Source organism: Polistes fuscatus, unplaced genomic scaffold (assembly GCF_010416935.1).
Source record: "Polistes fuscatus isolate 324 unplaced genomic scaffold, CU_Pfus_HIC Scaffold6, whole genome shotgun sequence".
Lineage (NCBI taxonomy): Eukaryota > Metazoa > Arthropoda > Insecta > Hymenoptera > Vespidae > Polistes > Polistes fuscatus.
The window spans coordinates 5,331,330-5,349,321 of record NW_025113140.1 but is presented as its reverse complement, the minus strand read 5'-3'; the positions used below and the strand labels follow the sequence as shown (position 1 = coordinate 5,349,321).

General features: G+C 27.6%; 1 protein-coding gene and 1 long non-coding RNA gene across 3 annotated transcripts in view; both read right to left on the bottom strand.

The window, feature by feature from the left end:
- Positions 1 to 770: 770 nt before the first annotated feature.
- LOC122523634 lies at positions 771 to 3,433 on the bottom strand. 2 transcript variants are annotated; one of them, XR_006305340.1, is made up of 4 exons: positions 2,866 to 3,433; positions 2,050 to 2,533; positions 1,715 to 1,956; positions 771 to 902 (listed from the first exon to the last, which is right to left on the bottom strand). It is a non-coding gene; the product is annotated as an uncharacterized LOC122523634 (long non-coding RNA). The 2 variants fall into 2 exon arrangements; XR_006305339.1 differs by lacking the exon at positions 771 to 902 and having other exon boundaries at positions 1,489 to 1,956.
- Positions 3,434 to 16,123: 12,690 nt separating this feature from the next.
- Positions 16,124 to 17,992, bottom strand: part of LOC122523631 (putative uncharacterized protein DDB_G0282129) — a 4,222-nt gene continuing 2,353 nt past the window's right edge. The window contains exon 3 of the mRNA XM_043645526.1: positions 16,124 to 17,992. This exon is cut by the window's right edge and continues 1,638 nt beyond it. Within this exon, the coding sequence (XP_043501461.1) occupies positions 16,382 to 17,992 (1,611 nt within the window). The 3' untranslated portion in view covers positions 16,124 to 16,381.

Genomic DNA, 17,992 nt, shown 5'->3' with positions numbered 1-17,992 from the left:
AAACCTTAAGTTTACAAATCAAATATACTCTCTATAAATAATATCTTCCCTTTTTATATATATATAAAGACATAAACATGTGTAATTGTAGATAAGAGATGTTTAATAATATTTTCATTTTAAGTTAAATAGATTTCCAATATTTGTTTAAACAACGTTTACATTATTTTTAAATGTCTTCGATATTTCAATCATATAAGAATAATATATTAGAAAATTGCATATTATATATATATATTTATCAAATTTATTTGTGTACCTGCATTCCTAATATTTAATCAAAATAATTCAATTTAATTAACGAAATATCTCTCTCTGAAAGAAATATTAGCGTGAAGCAGAATACAATTTAAAAATACAAATCTAGGATGATCACTTGATGCAATTTTTGTGAAGATCAGTTGTAGTGGATTAGCGGTATTGTGGAAAACGGTTAAAACTTTGAAACAAATTCATATAGGACATACCTTAATATGAACTATTTGTTTTTATTTGTTTTGTATCTTCTGTTTAATTCTAAAGGAGGTTCCACTTGTAATAAAATATCCTGTATGTCTAAAAATAATAATACAAATAATATAGATAAATTAGATAGATCCAAATGAATAGTTTGAAATTGATATAATTCTTCATAAATGATAAAGGTGGAACGTTCGATTAGGTGACCGATAAGTTAGATTACACGAGTTCCGATTCCCTTTCACAATTGACAAAAAGGGAAAAACAGAAAAGGAAAAAGAGAGAAAGAGGAAGAAAGAGAAAAAGAGAAATCACCCCATCGTCAGGTTTATTTAATACAGAGTAGAGTGTAGGCGGCGCATAGGGTGGTTGATGGGGTGGTCGATGGGGTGGCGCACCGTAGCTGTCAGGGGGTGGTTGGTGGCCTCTAGGGTCTCGGCAACCTGTTGAGTCAGACAATATCGCGTTTTTACTAATGCCACATTCTCGGTCCCGGCACGAGCATCGAAACCAACCCCCTAATCGACCAGTGGGGGTAGTAAATACGATTTTATCTACCAATTTTTATTACTCGCACTTTTAATTATCGATTTTTAATGAATTCATTTATTTGTCAAAAGTTTAAAAAATTATTTCAAAATTGTTAAGAAGATTGTCGACATTGATTTTGTACAATATTGTAATTGGTAGATAAATATTGAATCATTTGATGGACTAGATTTTTCTTTTTGTTTTTATTTAAAAAAGAAAGTCATTAAAAAAGCCTTTTTTTTTTTAATGCGTCTACGGTATAAATGTGAAAAAACACACAAGATTTGTTGTTGTTGTTGTTTAACATATGTTGCACAGTCCTATAATACTTGCACGAAGGATACGTGTTCTCTCATTTTATAGAATCTATTAAATAAGTTTTTATTTCGAGTCTTTCAAAGAAAAAGAAAAAAACAAATAATTTTTCTTAATAGTTTCGAAGATTTTTTAACTTTTCAATAAAAATAAACAAAAAAGAAAATAAGTTTGATTTTTCAATTTTAAGGATTGTTCACCTATCTACGATGTGTGTTGCGTGGGTTTATTTTTATTCTACAGATTTAGGATACTTCCTTCCTACGATTTATTTTCGTTTTTATTCTATCTCCTTCTTATTCACTGAATTTAAGTTTAAGAGAACATATCCGCATCGAACGAAGGAAAGAAAGAACGAGATAAAGAAAAGAAGAAAGAAAGAAGAAAGAGAGAAGAGAAGCAAATGCACCGGCAACCAGACGGAGGACCAGGTGCATCTCGGGAGCCTGGGAAGCGCAAACTCCAAAACGATAGTGGCAGATGCTACCACATTCAGTCGATCTCACATCTCGCGTCTTTCTAGTCACCTTTCTAGTTGTCTCACTAACTGGTGGATGTTTGTCGCGTATTTTCCATTCATCTATATATATATGTATATATGTACACATATATCCTCATTTGCGTATTCTCAAACGTATTTTGATCCATACACTGCTTGGCAAAACAAAAATTTATTCGGCTAGTAAAAAAAATTAATTTACGTTTTATATTTTAGATACGATAGTTTATTACGATTTTACGTACTCTTGAATGAATATTAATCCTTCCGTTGTAGATAAAGATTCAAACAAATTTAATTTGATTTGTTTGATTAATAAATCATCGTTTAACTCGCTTGAAATATTGAAGTTAATCTGTCGTGATTGGTCATCTTATTGCTTATCTGGATCTTTTTAAAATTCAAGAATAAAATTATCATAAATTGCGTTACATTTCTCAGAACGATGATCACCTTTCAAACAAGAAGAGATACGTCTGAAACGAAAACAATCGATTATGCTTTTATATTAATCATTTTTTACTTACGTAACAGCATCATGATGTCAGAAAGACGTCGAACAAATTTCCCATATGGACGGTGCTATGGAAAATGTGGAAAATCAAACGACATATGACGTTTATGGGGTCCTCCTTATTCGAACATGACTAATCCCGTACACTGATTTTTTACTAATTCTTTTTAATCTACCGTGGCTGCCCATATGTCTTGAACAAATCGAAACGTTGCCTTCAAAAAAAGAAAATAAGGAAAAATATTAACACAAAAAAACAAACATTATTTTAATTTATTCATAATTTATTAGAATGTTGTTTATGAATTTTCTAATTGTTAATTCATCGATAAGTTTAATTTTATCAAATTTCTATAATTAACAAAAAATAAATAAATAAAATATTGTTAATATAAGTTAATTGGATGATAGGAAAAATGAATGAGGGTGGAGGGGAGGGCTTTAAAAAAAAAACCATAGCAATAATTTTATTCGACCACTCCTATTCTCGGAGTTAATATAACGGAGAAGAAGGTTCGGAATAAGTTTTCCTATGTACTAGACCTACCTCACACAGAACTGTTGTCGGTCTCCCATAACTTATGATGCCCACGATAAAGCTAAATATTTGTCAGGTGACCCTTAGAAATAGTATCTTGGACAAAACATCTACCGTTGAATCGTTAAAAAGGAAAGAACATTCTGTCTCGAATAAATTCGTTCCTTCTTTTCTTTCCTTCTTTCTCTTTCTCTTCCTCTTTCTCGGATTAGTTCATCCACGTGGTTAAATGGACTTTGGACTTGCCTTTACGGTAAATAAGATTTTTTGGATGGTTTTAAAAACACTCGTCACTCTTCTCATTTGTATTCTTCGCCAGTTTCAATTTCGAGAACGGTAAAAAGATGGTGGCGGTAGTGGTGGGGATATAAAGAACAAAGGAAACAAACACCATTAACATATATACTCGAATACATAAAATACAAATATCGAATCGTCAGATCGTAAATTCCGATCGAATTCTAATTTGATTTTCTTTATCGTTTAAATAGATACTACTGGTTGAGAGGAAACTCATATCTCAAATTTAATCCTGGGATTCTTTTATTCGACGTCTCATCCTACGGGCACCGGGAAGCTGTAAAAGGTAAATTACGAAGTTGCATTGTCATGTAAGAATATATAATATATCTTCTTCCGAAAAAGTCAGTAGATAAAAAATGAGAGGAAGGAAGGAAGGAAATGAACGTGAGGATGCAACTCATTACGACAGATGCCTTTGCTGTGGGAAAAATCTTAGTTGAACACGCATCGTCGAATAAAATCGAGTACTAAACACGAATCAACGATTTGAACTGTGTTGAAATTTAAATCAACGGATAATGAATAAATCAACTTATAGAATTATTAAAATTAACTCTAACGGAACAATTAAAATAAAATAAAATATTGATTAAATTCTAATGTTTGAATTAACTGAAAAGTCAAATGTTAGATTACTTTTAAATGTTATTTGTTCAAATAAAATTATTAACAATATTAGGAAGGGATAAAATAATAGATTGATCGTTTAGGTATTAGTACGATCGAAATAGATGAAGGAAATAGAGAGTTATAATACTAATAATATCTTCAATCGTTCGTGATATATACTCGTGTCGGTGTTTATTGGTGAAATGAACTTGAGTTGTTTCGTTTTTCGGTCAAAGGCAAAGTCGAGTGTATTTATGTGTGTACACGTATACATATAAGCTAGCGTTATGAACACAAGAGTCATGCGCAGAGATGTTTGACTGTCGAAATTATTCCTTGGTATTAAAATGTCACGAGATCGTAGTTGATAAACAACAACCATTTCTTCGAATACTTGCTTGAGAGATAAATAAAAAGCCAATGTAAGAAATTGTTCCGGCGAATCGATTGTTTGGAATATAAATTATCAAAATATTAGAATAAAAATAGATAAACAATAATAAAGTTTATAAGAGAACAAAATTACAACGGATATCAAAAATTATAATTAAATTTAATATGGAAATAGGATAAAATAAAATTAGAGATTATTGGAAAATAATGATGATGATAATAATAGTAATAATAAATAATAATAATTTATTTATAAAAATATAATAAAAGTAGAATTTAATTAAGAAAATGGAGGAAATAGAACATGGAATTAAATTAACATTGGAAGAGGATAGAGATTGGAATAGAAACATTCATTCCTCAATGACCCGTTTAAGTCTCAATTGGAACTCTATCTCTCTTTCTTTCGCTCCTTTATTTTCAATCATTCTCGTATGTGTAATCGAATACATGAAGTTTCAGTGTATAGAAGACATTGCGAAAGTCGTTCGATTCGTAGTTTCGAACTGGGCAATGTCCATTTGAACAACAACTGGAGCTCGGAGTTGCAAAAGGAAGAAAAAGAAGGAAAGAAGGAGAAAGAGAGAGAGAAAGAGATGAAAATCAAAGAGGAAGAGACTTGAAGCAAAAGGGTCTCACAGCCTTGGAAGAGGAACATATGGTCCACGGAACGGCGCATCGTTCATTGGCCGACACGTAGTCTCGTAATCTTGCTATTTATCACAGGATATGCGAACAAGAAAGAGAAAGAAAGAGAGAGAGAGAGAGAGAAATAGATCTGTTAATCTTCGTAATGTTAAGCCACTAGCGATTCCTGTAACAATTAATAAGTACAAATGAGCAAGGACGTTTGTTTATTCTTTTGCAATAAAAAAAAAATATTCCAATTTCCATATCCAATCGATTTTGGAAGGATATCCATTAATCGAAGATGCATTGGATTGTTTGGAATGTAATTTTGTTTTTCTTTTTTTTCTTTGACATACAAAGATTTAATTTTAATATTATTAGAAAAATATATAGCAAAAGTAATGTTTCCTTATAGATAATATTTGGACAATTAATTACTTAAGAGAGGAAAAAATAAAATAATTAATTTTAAACAATAATATATAATATAAAAATAGGGCAAGATAATTATTAGATTATTGGGAATAAAAAAAAAGATTATAAGGAATAAAATAATATTAAATAAATATATTGAATATTTTATAATAATTAATAGTATTATAATAATAAGTATTTTATTAGGAACACTTTATAAATACTTTAATATATTTTTATTTACCTCACTGTATATTTAGCATCGAGTATAACCAAAAAAAAAAAGTCGATTATATTACAGTTTAAATGTAAATAAAGGTATCAGTTATCCCAATAATAATAATAATAATTTAAATACTTTCTAAGATTTCTCATAAATTAATCGAGAATTTTCGTTCGTACTCTACTTATTTCTCAAGATTAAAAGATACAGTATACTTACTAGTCATAAAAAATCAATGATGAATACAAAATATGTTATTCATTAACGTTTTTATCTAAGATTCTGACGTAGTTTTACCACTTTTTATTTCTTCTCTCTCTCTCTTTCCATTAACTATTACGCATACTTGTAATTATCTTACTGACGTAAATGAATGTTGAGTATGGTCGCAATAAGTTGTTAGAACGGTCGAGTGACAGTACTGAATATTGGATTACTGAAGAAAGGTAAGGAAAAGAAGAGAGGAGGGAATGGATTGATATAAATGATTATAGAAACAAAAAATAACGCTGACATATTATAGTGACAAGGATATTATTTATTTCTATGATAATATCCTGAAAATGTATGAACATTTGTACATGTTATCCTGAGGTATTTGTATATGGCGTTCCATTGAGATAGTTTATTAACATGTTAATCTCTGACGAATAAAACGCTTCAAAGGGTTAAGAAATTTGTTACGTGAATTATTTTATATAATAGATCAAACGTTGTATTTGTATTATCGTTATCCCATTGAATTTGTTGTTTTATTTATTTAATCCATTTATCATTTTTCTTTCAAATTTTCTTGTATATTGAATCGGCAGTGCGTTTCCTCTCAAAAGGAAGAATAGATTTTTCATTTTATTTTATTTTACTATAGTTTATTTTAATTTATTTTATTTTAACTGTATTTTTTTTTTTCTATTTTATTTCACTTATATTCTATTTTTTTATTATCTAATTTATTATCTAATTTAATTATCTAATTATTTATAATATATTTCTATTTATTTATTCATTTATTCATTCATTTAATTATTTATTTATTATATGAATATATAAATAAATAGATAAAATTGTTTCATCTCTGTCCGTTATCGAGTTTATATCTGTGTTTGTGTACTATTTGTATGCTGTATCCGTGTGTGTATACGTGAATTAAACGTAAGTAAGTATACTACGTATGTTTAATAAAAGTTGTTCTTGCTTATTCTAATGTACATTGATCGAGATTCGCAATTGGATGGCATTATTTTATCGCTGCATACGTAACATGAGTTATTAATTTTTTTTTTTTTAATAATTTTAAGCGATCACCTTTTCGAAGGTCAATTCTCGATAGATTTTCAACTATCGTCAACTATCGTTTCTAATCGAACAAGTAATCAAATTTCAAAGTCAAATTTTGTCGTCACAATTTTTTTTTTTACGATAGAAAAAGAAAATCTTGCTTCGTTCGTACGCGTATGTGTTTGTGTGTGTATGTGTATTATGGCGTATATTTAAATTTATATATTTATAATTATTTATGCATCAAGACGGAAAGCAGTAATCGAATTTTATATTATTTTTTTTTGTTTTCCTTTCTTTTTCTTCTTTGTCTTTTATCAACGAACGCTTACAGGCTGATGCGTTTTTTGTTAATAAAAAAAGACAGAAAAGAAGAAAAAGAACTATGTTCTTACTGCTTTTGTTAATACCAATCATTTATGTTATTTTATATACATAAATTTATATATATATATAATTTATATTGAACAAAGAAAACAAATGTATGTGCTCGATTTGAGATTATAAATGATGAAAATTTAAGAGACACACGTAATTTACTTTACAATTTGTGCATACAACTAGTAAATTCTTTCCATTCATTTTTTCTATATATTTACGAAGTATCGGAATCTCATTTTTGTTTAAATGATTTTTCTTTTCTATCGCTTATGTTAGATTATTTATTATTAATTCTTAAACAAATCATTGATTTGCATCAATATTGCTTCGTCATCAGGTAAAAAGTGTTGCTTAACGTAATTCTAACAACTACAGAGACAATTCATGTGTGTGTGTGTGTGTGTGTGTGCGTTTTTTCTATATTTTTTTAAAAACGTCGAGCAAGCGTTAATTTATTCTTATTCAAGATGATAAAATATTGTAATTACTGGAAAATTTTAGATCAAATGACAGATAAAGAAAAAAACAACCAAACGAACATTAATCCATCATTCATTTCATTGAAATTCGTTCGTTTCTGAACAGATCATTCTTTTAAATTATTTTGCATCATAAATTTATAATCATTTTTAGCAATCTTTTTCGTCATTTAATCGTTTAATTAATAAAAGAAATTTGTTCAAGTAAACAATAGAAACGAATGAACGTAATAAATCATTTAAACATTATTTTTTTATTTATAAAAATAAAGCAAAATCATTTAAAAAATAATCCTTTGCTCGACGAAATTGGATTCGAAGTTCTTGAAAAAGCACATCGAATTAATAAGAAAAATCATTTCGAAAACGGAACAGAAAGAAACATTGTTATTATAAAACGATACTATTTCTTTTTATTTCTTTCTCAATTCGCAACGACGTGAAATGTATTCTTATAAAATTAACATTAATAACTATACTTATAATTATATTCATTCTTATCGATTAATATTATTATTGGTAGAAAAATAAAATAAAATAAGATAAAATAATTGATAAAAAAATCATACAAATGTTCGTTTTTCAATATTGTTTCATCCCGTAATAGGAAAAGAATAGATAGAAAAATAATAAGAAAATAAAAAAAGAAAAAGAAACGCAACAAAAAAAAAAGAAAAAGAAACGCAACAAAAAAAAAAGAAAGAAAGATAAAAACAGACATAAAGATAGAGAGAAAGGATTATTTTCAAAGATTATCGAGCACGGTCAAATCGAATGATTCCTTTCTCCCGAGTCTGCAACGATTTGCTAAATTACAGAATGTTCAAGGTTACGAGAGCACGAGCGGTACTCGGTGTACGTAAGAACGAGTGATAGCTGTGAGTGAAGTTAAAAGAAAACAAAAGTCAAAACCATATAAAAAAAAGAAAAAAAAAGCAATGAAGAGAAAAATACAATCAAACGCGGTAAAAAAGAAAGAAAGAATAGGAGGGAAGGGGGTTAGATTGAAAGGGATGCAAAAGGATTCCCCGTAAGATTTCATGGATATTTCATGGAATTTTGCCGATGATATGTACGACGCTATACTACAACGTGGTAGTGCGTTCGTACTTGGTCATTAAGTAAATTGGCCAATAAAAGGGCCGGCCGTTGAAAACGCGCGAGCGCGTGCGATTACTAAGAAACAGAAGTGTATACCAGAAACAAGTTGATTTTTTAAAATGTATCTATATATTTGTTTGTGTATGTGTGTGCGTGCGTGTGTGTGTTTGTAAGTAAAGTGTCGCAAAAATTGGTTCATTGTATTGTACTTTACAAATTTTATAAATTTGTTTTTATTGTTGGTTCATTTTTTTTTAGCAAATATTGAACTTCGTTTAATCTTTCGTTCAATTTTTTTGTATTAACAGCAACTTTGCTTTTATCAATAAATCAGTTTTTTTTTATGTTTATTAACAAACCGATATTGATTTTTTTCTTATTTCGAAGATTTATATCTTCAAGTGACGAATCAAATGTCACATTTGTTTTTTAAATGACCAATTATGATTTTTTTTTTTATTTTTTCCTTTCGATCTGGAATGAGAGATCGAGCAGGAAAAAATATTTGTGTTTGCGTCTGTATGTATGTATGTGTTTATGGTATCGTAAAAATAGGTATATTATACTGTACAAATTTTATAAATTTGTTTTTTCTTTAAGCAAATATTGAACTTCGTTTAATCTTTCGTTCAATTTTTTTGCATTAACAGCAACTTTGCTTTTATCAATAAATCAGTTTTCTTATGTTTATTAACAAACCGATATTGATATTTATTCTTTTCTTATTTAGAAGTTAATATACCTTCAAATGTTATATATTTATTTTAATTAACCAATTTTGATTATATTTTTACTTTTCTTTCTTTCGATCTTAAATGAGAACTTAAACAAAATAAAAGATCGTGTTATCAAGTTCTTGAATTTTTCCGTTCACTGCCCGAACATGATGAATTCAAGAACACAATTTTGTCTTCGTCCGAAAGAACGCGATCGAAGGATCGGATTAATATATCAAACGATCGATCGATCGCGATAACAGAGAAGAACTTGTTTTCTGTCTAGTTCGTAGAATTGTTTCTTATACGAAAAAAAATAATTGGCAGTTAAGTTGGTTCTGAAATCAAATATTAATGAACTTTTTGTTTCTTAGTAATCGATACTGAAAATCATCCAATTAATGAGAATATTGAATAAAGAAATAACAAATCGAATAAAATATAAAAATTTCGACGGGGAAAGATCGAAATCATTTGCAGATGAAAAACGAAATTTGATGATTGGTTGCGATAAAAAAATAAAAATTAATACGAACGAAGAAAAAAATTAGAACTGAAAAAAATATATATCTATTACTAAAATATAAAATAAAAAATAAAATTAAATCTACTAATATTTTGTTTAATTGAAAATTTTGAGAAGTATAGAGATGATTTTTCTTTGTTGATTTATAAAAATTGTTGTTTACCAAATACTTGTATTTTAATTTTAATTTTATCCTTTTTTTCTTTCTATAGACGAACTTGCAAAATTGTTATAAATGTAAATGATAATTAACATAAAATTGTTAAATATTATTATAAAGGAACTAAATACCAAAATAATGTTAAAACATTATATCATAAAAAATTAGCTAACTAAATTCTATATAATAATATAGTAACTGATAGTTCAATAATTATTTTCATCTGATTTAACACTAACAAATATATATAAAACAAAATAAATTGATATAATAATATAATTATGTACATATATACATCGTTTGTTGTATTATTTTGTTTTTTAACAATTTGTTTTTTACGGTAGAATTCTCAAACGAGTATTCTCGACTATTGTTTTTTATTATTAATTTCGTATGTCTTAATTCGGTACAAACGAATGTATTTGCTTTTAATGTTTTGAATAGAACGAAAGATAATATAATAATTTTTATCATCCTTTATCAATATTATTGTTTAAGCTTATTTTTATTTTTCTTCTAAATTTGGAATTTTTTATTTTTGGTTAACTGCTAACGATGCATATTCCCTTCTCCCCATCTCTCTTTCTCTTTCGTCAGCTTTCCAATCTTTATTTTTCCCATTCGTGAATATAATTTTAAAGAATTTTAGTACGACGTACTAAATTCAAAAATAAAACATTATCGTTTCCTCTTTTCGTGTCATATATATATGAGAAGATCGAAAAAAGTAATAAAATTGATCAATTATTACTTTCTTTTGTTCTATTCAGGTTTTTGGTTAATTAATTAATAAATTAATCAAAACAACAACCTAATTAATAGATAATAACTTTAACTATGATAGTCGATTTCAACTATCATCACAGTCTGCATTTGTTTATATAATCTAAACGAAAATGAACAATCGTTAAAATTCATGATCATTTTGTCTATTTTTCAATCGTACACATCATTTTTCATATTTAAATTAAAATTTGTATCTACACAATCCTCGAATTGTTAGATATACAATTGATATGGTTTTAGAAATGTATGCGTTAACGATTGATATTCATGAAAGTATGCTAATAAACGAGCGTATAAATTAACTATTATTATCATTATACGTCGTGATAATAATAAAACATAATTTACAGTAATACTGTTTGATATGTTTTTTTTTTATCATTTACACGCATCTTTCATTTACACTCACTTTTTGTCATAAATTGTTTCTCCCCTTTTATTTTGCCTTTTTTGACGGTCACTCTTTCTTCCCCCCTCCTATTTTGTTATTTATCATTCTTTACAGAAATAAAAACTGTTTGCCGTAACTACGGGCATATAACGGATTTTATTATAATCATAATCTCGAGGGTAGGGGGGTTCGGCAGAGCGAGGGGGAACAATATCAGGAAAATTAAGCGAGAAGAAGAACAACAAGCGTGTTTGTTCTTCCGTTTCATTCTTTCCCACATTCTTGCGTGTTTTTAATTTCGTATCATTTTGGTTGAAATTTTGTTAAATGAAGAAAAAATACCGTAACGATTAATTTTTGCTAATAAAACTTGTCGAGATAATGCTTTAAATAGTGATTCGAAACTTTCCACTATTTTAGATTCTTTTTAATGTTTTATAAGGTGTTGCATGAGAATGACACGATGAGATACAAAAAATGTAAGAAAGAAATTGTTTTGTTCTCGCTTTTGATTGCGACTATTTTTACTTTTTACACATTATCGTAATTATATACTATAGTTAATATTAATAATAATATTTATTTATATATTTATATATTCCTGTATATAGATATATTCACTATTATTAATATTAATATTTATATTATTACTACTATTATCGTTATTATTATTATTGCATTGTAATTATATTAATTATTATTTACTTTTTATAATGATCGTTTATATTCCTGATATTTTGAGGTAGTCTGGTTTGGGTGTAATTACGTTGTAAAAATGGCAAGAATTCTATATAATTCAATAGTACGCTATTTATATCTATCGTTTCTCGTATTATTATTATTTTTTTTTCTTCACTATAATTAAACTATGAGCAAAAAAAAACGGAAAAAAATCTGATGAAATTTATGATCGTATGTTTCTTTTGTATGAATTTCTTATATAACTAATATTTTTGTTCTTATAACTATGAAGATAATATACTTATATACATACTTATGTATATAAATATATACAAAGGGTCGTTCGGTAATCAGACAATCGGCAATATTTATTTTTAAGTCGAAAAAAGAAATGGAATGAAATGCGTTTGGTTAGAATAAGAGTAATTAAAAGATATTTCATTAATTTATGCTTTGTATTATTTTTAACACGTTTTCATATGATTTGCCTGCCATGTAACATGAATTTTTTATTATGAGATACATTTTTCGTTGACATTTTTTTACAATTTTTAAATATCAAATTAATGATTTTTTTCATTTCTTTTCAAATATGTCTGATTACCTTCAAGCATCCTATTTAATAGATAAAGAGAGAAGCAGAACACTTGAATATTTCCTTTGTTTACAATTGTATAAAAAAAACTTTAAGGGAAAACGTATGAAGAGAAAATCTAACAGTTAAAATATTTTTGTCTTTAAGATCATTTTTTTACTAAATTTTAGTTATAATAGTCCAATAGTGCAACTTCACCCTTTTGAAGTTGTTTTATTCAATTATAAGAAAAGAAAATATTTAAGTGTCCTACTTCTCATGTATCTAACACTTCCTGTATATATTATATATATATATAAATAATATATAATAAAATAATATAAAATTAATAATAATAATATACATATTTTATTAATAATATTAATATTATATATTACTATTATTATTAATTATTATATTAAATATTGTGTATATAATCATAGTTAATTATTACATTTAGAATTATTATTTTTTTGCTATTTATTATATATTATTTATATGTATATATATATATATATATTTATATGTTAAATGTATAATATGTTTATCTCAATCTACAATATATAGATGTATAAATATACATACTTAATACACACATTCTATTCTTATATTTACTGCTTATTACATACATTACTGCACAAATATGATTTTGATTGAAATATACATATATTTATTTATGCTAAATTTTTTAAATAGAATTGGAGTAGAAACACTTAGAGAATCAAGTAATCAAAAAATAATTATAATAGTAATTATTAACACGTTAAATTCTGCATTTGTCATTAATGGCCAACATTGGTTGTTTATGCCATTGTTGTATAATTAAAACACTCTTAAAAGAGGTTTGATAGTCAATGTGTCGTTAATATTTATTAGTTGTTAATACACCTTATATTTTGATGATACTAAAACAAAAAATAAAAGTGATAAATCGTGTTTTTTTCGAAAATCATTTTCCTTGAATGAAAATTGTTTCTTTTGGAATGAAAATTCTCTAATTTACGATCAAGAAAATAATGAATAATTCTAATTACGATCAAGAAAATAATGAATAATTATAATTGCAAATACAAATAATCTTAAACTATATTAACTAAATACATATTAATAAAATAATCATAGAAGAACGATTATTATTATTAATATTACTAGTATTAATATTATTATTTACAATTATATAAAAACTTGATTCTAATATAATAGTGTTAATTCCAATTCTAATATGAAAACAGCTATATCTTAATGAAATTCTTTTCGTAACTATAGCAAATTCCTTTCTTAAAATGTAATTTGTTTCTTATTTAATATTGCTGAGAAATTAATTAACTGAAAATTATAATTAAATTCTACGTTAAAGTAATATTGAAAAATTAATATTAAATAGGAACTATTTTGCTATAATGCGTACACATACATAATCTTGTAATTATTTCTTTTTACTGAATTTCTAGATATTCATGATTCGAATGTCAATTGAACTGTCGAATGCGTTAAGTTTTTCGTTAAGTTCCTTAATTAAAAGACATTCGAGATCATTCTTATCTAAAATATTCTTATTCTATTATGAAATTTGTAAAATCATGATTGAGTTATATTTTGAAAACCTAATTGTAAATTTCTATTTCTTATCAGAAACATGATTTCTATTTTGATAAGCTTATGTTGCTTCAATGTTTTCATTTATAGATTTTATTAAAGGAAATTTCGAAAATTTGATTGTTCATGTGTTTCGCTAATAAATTTTAAAATGTAAATTAGAAAATATTTTTCAATAATGCAGATCAATATAATTTCTCTATTGTAATTTTTGACGAAAACTTAAAAAAATTCTAATTGTTTTGTATCGACCTAATCTATAGTTACATATAATTATATCTACATCGAACGAGTTGCAATTTTTTTCGAAAAGAAAATAAAGCAAAATATTAACCCCACGTTTATAATTTTGATTTATAAAATCACTCAAACGAATTAAACAATTTTTTTTTCTCCAAATAATATTAAATTATTTTCTTTCTTTAAGAGAAATGAATTTTAGGGATTAATAATAAAAACAAACGACAAAAATGTGACCCTTCTTGAAATAATTTGCACTAAATTTCCGATTAATAATTTTTCTCAATTATAATAGAATGTTAAAACGATTCAATTTTATTTAACAAATTTTGAATATACTTATAACAACAATTTAAAGAGAAATCTAATTAATAATTTATTTTATTTTTTATTTAAATTTCATTTGTTTATTTCATGACAAATTACTGAAACTAAAATTCATGATAATCAAGATTGAATATCGTAAATCATACTAAATACTACACATGAAATAACAAATCCAAAGGTTAACAAATGTAACAAATTAATAATTGAAATATTTTATATATTCACATAAAAATCAACATAATTAAATTACACAAAAAATAAAAAAGAGAAACAAATTTTATAAAATTTTGTCATACAAATCGGAAGCATAGATGTGAATATCCTATATAATTACTTTACGAAATTCAAATAATTTTCACTCTATTTTTCCTCTAGACAAAATTTTATTCAACGTTCAAAAACTCTAATTAATAAAAATTTTGAAAAACCCGCCTAACTTTTATTTGAAAAATGATGATTTGTCCAAGAAGGGTCTAAAAAATTACTTAATATATAAATATAAGTAAAATTTTTTCTAATGTATAATTATACAAAAATATACACGATAATAAAAAAAAAGAAAAAAAAAATCGTATTCAAAAGTTCACTCAGACGCCGACTATCATCTTGGAATTTTCGGAAAATTTTGTAAGAAAAAAAAATTCAATATTTTCCAAGATTTGCGCCTATTCGAAGAAGTATTTTTAATTTGGCTAAAAAAAAAAAAAACAAAAAAAATTATTTTCAATCAAAAATGTTGCAAGTAATGATATTATCTTTTCATCGTAATCGTGATGATCGATTAGAAAACTATTGATGTCTAACTTTACTTTCAACGTTTTTTTTATCAATAATTTTAGGGTGTCGTTTTAGATCTATTTTACTTTTTTCGATATAACTTCGTTCAGTTCATTGAACGAAAGATATTTATATGTATTTTTTGTATACAAACTTTTTACAAGTGTTCTATGTAATTTTTTTTTTAATTTTACAAAAATTTTTTATTTTTTTTTTTATTTTTTATTTTTTTTTTTTTTTTGATTTGTTTGTAAATTTATAATGTTTCTAAATTTTCGAAGGTTAGACGTCGCAGTAATTTTTAATATCCCCGATCGATCATTATTATAATCTTAACAAGAACGATTTAGTCGAAATTTTATTGATCGGAGAGGCTATTTTGAGAGAGCAACTTTTCTATTAGATATGTAAAGTAAATTAATTATAAACAAATTGAATTGATATTGTTCGAAAAATCATAACTCTTTCGACGAATAAGATTGACAACACGAATCTAAAAAAAATGTCTAATGAATTATGCGATGTCGACGTGCCCCTTCGAATATTAAAAAATATAAAAGTAAATTTAAGATAAGATAAAAAAATAAAAGTCGAAATAAGAAAAGTCCAAAAAATAAAAAAAAACATTAAAAAAAAATAAAATCGCAACTCGTTCAAATTTTGTCGTTTGTTTTTTATTACTTGTCTAATGTAACAAATAAAATTATAAATCTGATTATCTAATAAAAATGAAAAAAAAAAGACTTACAATGAGAAAACGTTGAAGTACCTCAAAGTATCGACCCATAGTTAAATTCCGTAGTCAGGCAATCAATTTTGTTCTCTCACGTTGACGATTAGCCAATGTTCGTCATCGTTGTTCAATTCATAATTAGAATCATATTTACCGTTTTCATAACCGTTGTTTATGATTGAATATGCAGCATAGAAACATTTTTGATCACGTTCTAAAGGAGGACGCATTTTTGGAATACCTGTTGCTGCCATCTCCGTCGCGTTTTCTATTGTTGTTATGCTTGTTGTAAGATTTTTTCTTATGCGTATCCATATGTTTCACCATATGATCCTTCCTGATGAAACCTTTCTTACAAATGGTGCAAACGAAGGGTTTCTTCCCAGTGTGAAGGCAACTATGCCGCCTAAGGTCCGTTTTGTGGTTAAACTGTTTTGGACATTCTTCGCACTTGTAGGGTTTCTCATTTCCGTGTTTTACCTGGTGTTTGAGAAACTGTGTCTCGTTGGAGAATCTTTTACCGCAAATACTACATTTAAACGGTCTGTCTCCGGCATGGAAACATTTACTATGCTGCGTCAAGTAACACGGTTTGTTAAAAGTTTTTGGACAGTTTTTACAAACATATTTTATTTTACCGGACGGGTGAGTTATCGTATTCGGTTCATTCTCTTTTCTATTTTGACTATTTTCGCCACCATTTTCTTTACAATCTTGATGATGCCGTTCGGACGATCGGCGGCGATTTGCATTTCTTTCTTGTTGCTCCTTGATCGAATAATATGGTACATTATTGTTTATTTCAAACGGATAATATAATTGATTTTCACCGTCAACTAATGGTATCGACATTGCCATTTGTTCAGCTATATATACAGAGTGATGTTCATTTACATTATAGTTTCCAGCTACCATACCGTGGTTGGCGTTGTTGTTTTGTATTGGCCCCGATGCAATATCCAAATTTGTGAATGTCTCATATGGGGGTGATACGTTATGATTATCGTAGCACGCCCCACAATAACTGCCTTGAGAAGAAGTTCTCTCCTCCTGACATAGCCCCCCCACGCTAGCGGCCTGCATTGATTCGGGCCCTACCGAGAAGCCCGAGATGCCGAATTGATTGAAGCTCGGCAAAGGTCTTTGAGAGTTATTAAAAGTCCCAAAACTGGGTAACATCTCTGAGGGCTGCTGTTGAAGATGATGCTGCTGGTGGTTCTGGTGTTGTGGCTCCTCCGTAGGACCCGTCATCACTGGATCACCAATAGTAGTTGGTGTGATGTTGATAGCTTGACGCAGGCCCATGTTGATAGAAGCTGTAACGCGGGGGGGCAATTCGTTTGGGTAAATCTGTTGAGGGATCGCATTCACCATTGTAGGGGGCGAAACCATTCCTTGATGAACCTGACCTGAAGTTAGATTATGTTGAGCCGGGTTGAGATTCATGCCTGCGGCTTGCTGCATTGAGATAGGTGAACTCAGTGGATGATTAATAAGATGTTGACTCGATGTTGAACTCACTGAAGGACTTATTGGCGTAACCAATTGCTGATTCATTTGCGAGTCCATTGGTGAACCCACTGGCATGTGGATTTGTTGGTGTTGCTGCTGGTGGTGATGTTGTTGCTGCTGCTGCTGCTGTTGTTGTTGTTGTTGTTGTTGTTGATGATGATGTTGCTGTTGGTGTAAATGATGTTGCTGCTGCTGTTGATGAAGAACTAGGTTTGGCGGGGATGAACGCATCAGAGAGTGGTGCGCTGCCATTGCTGGGAGAGCTGGTGAACTGTGTGGCAGCATTGTGGAGCCCAAGACAGCCAT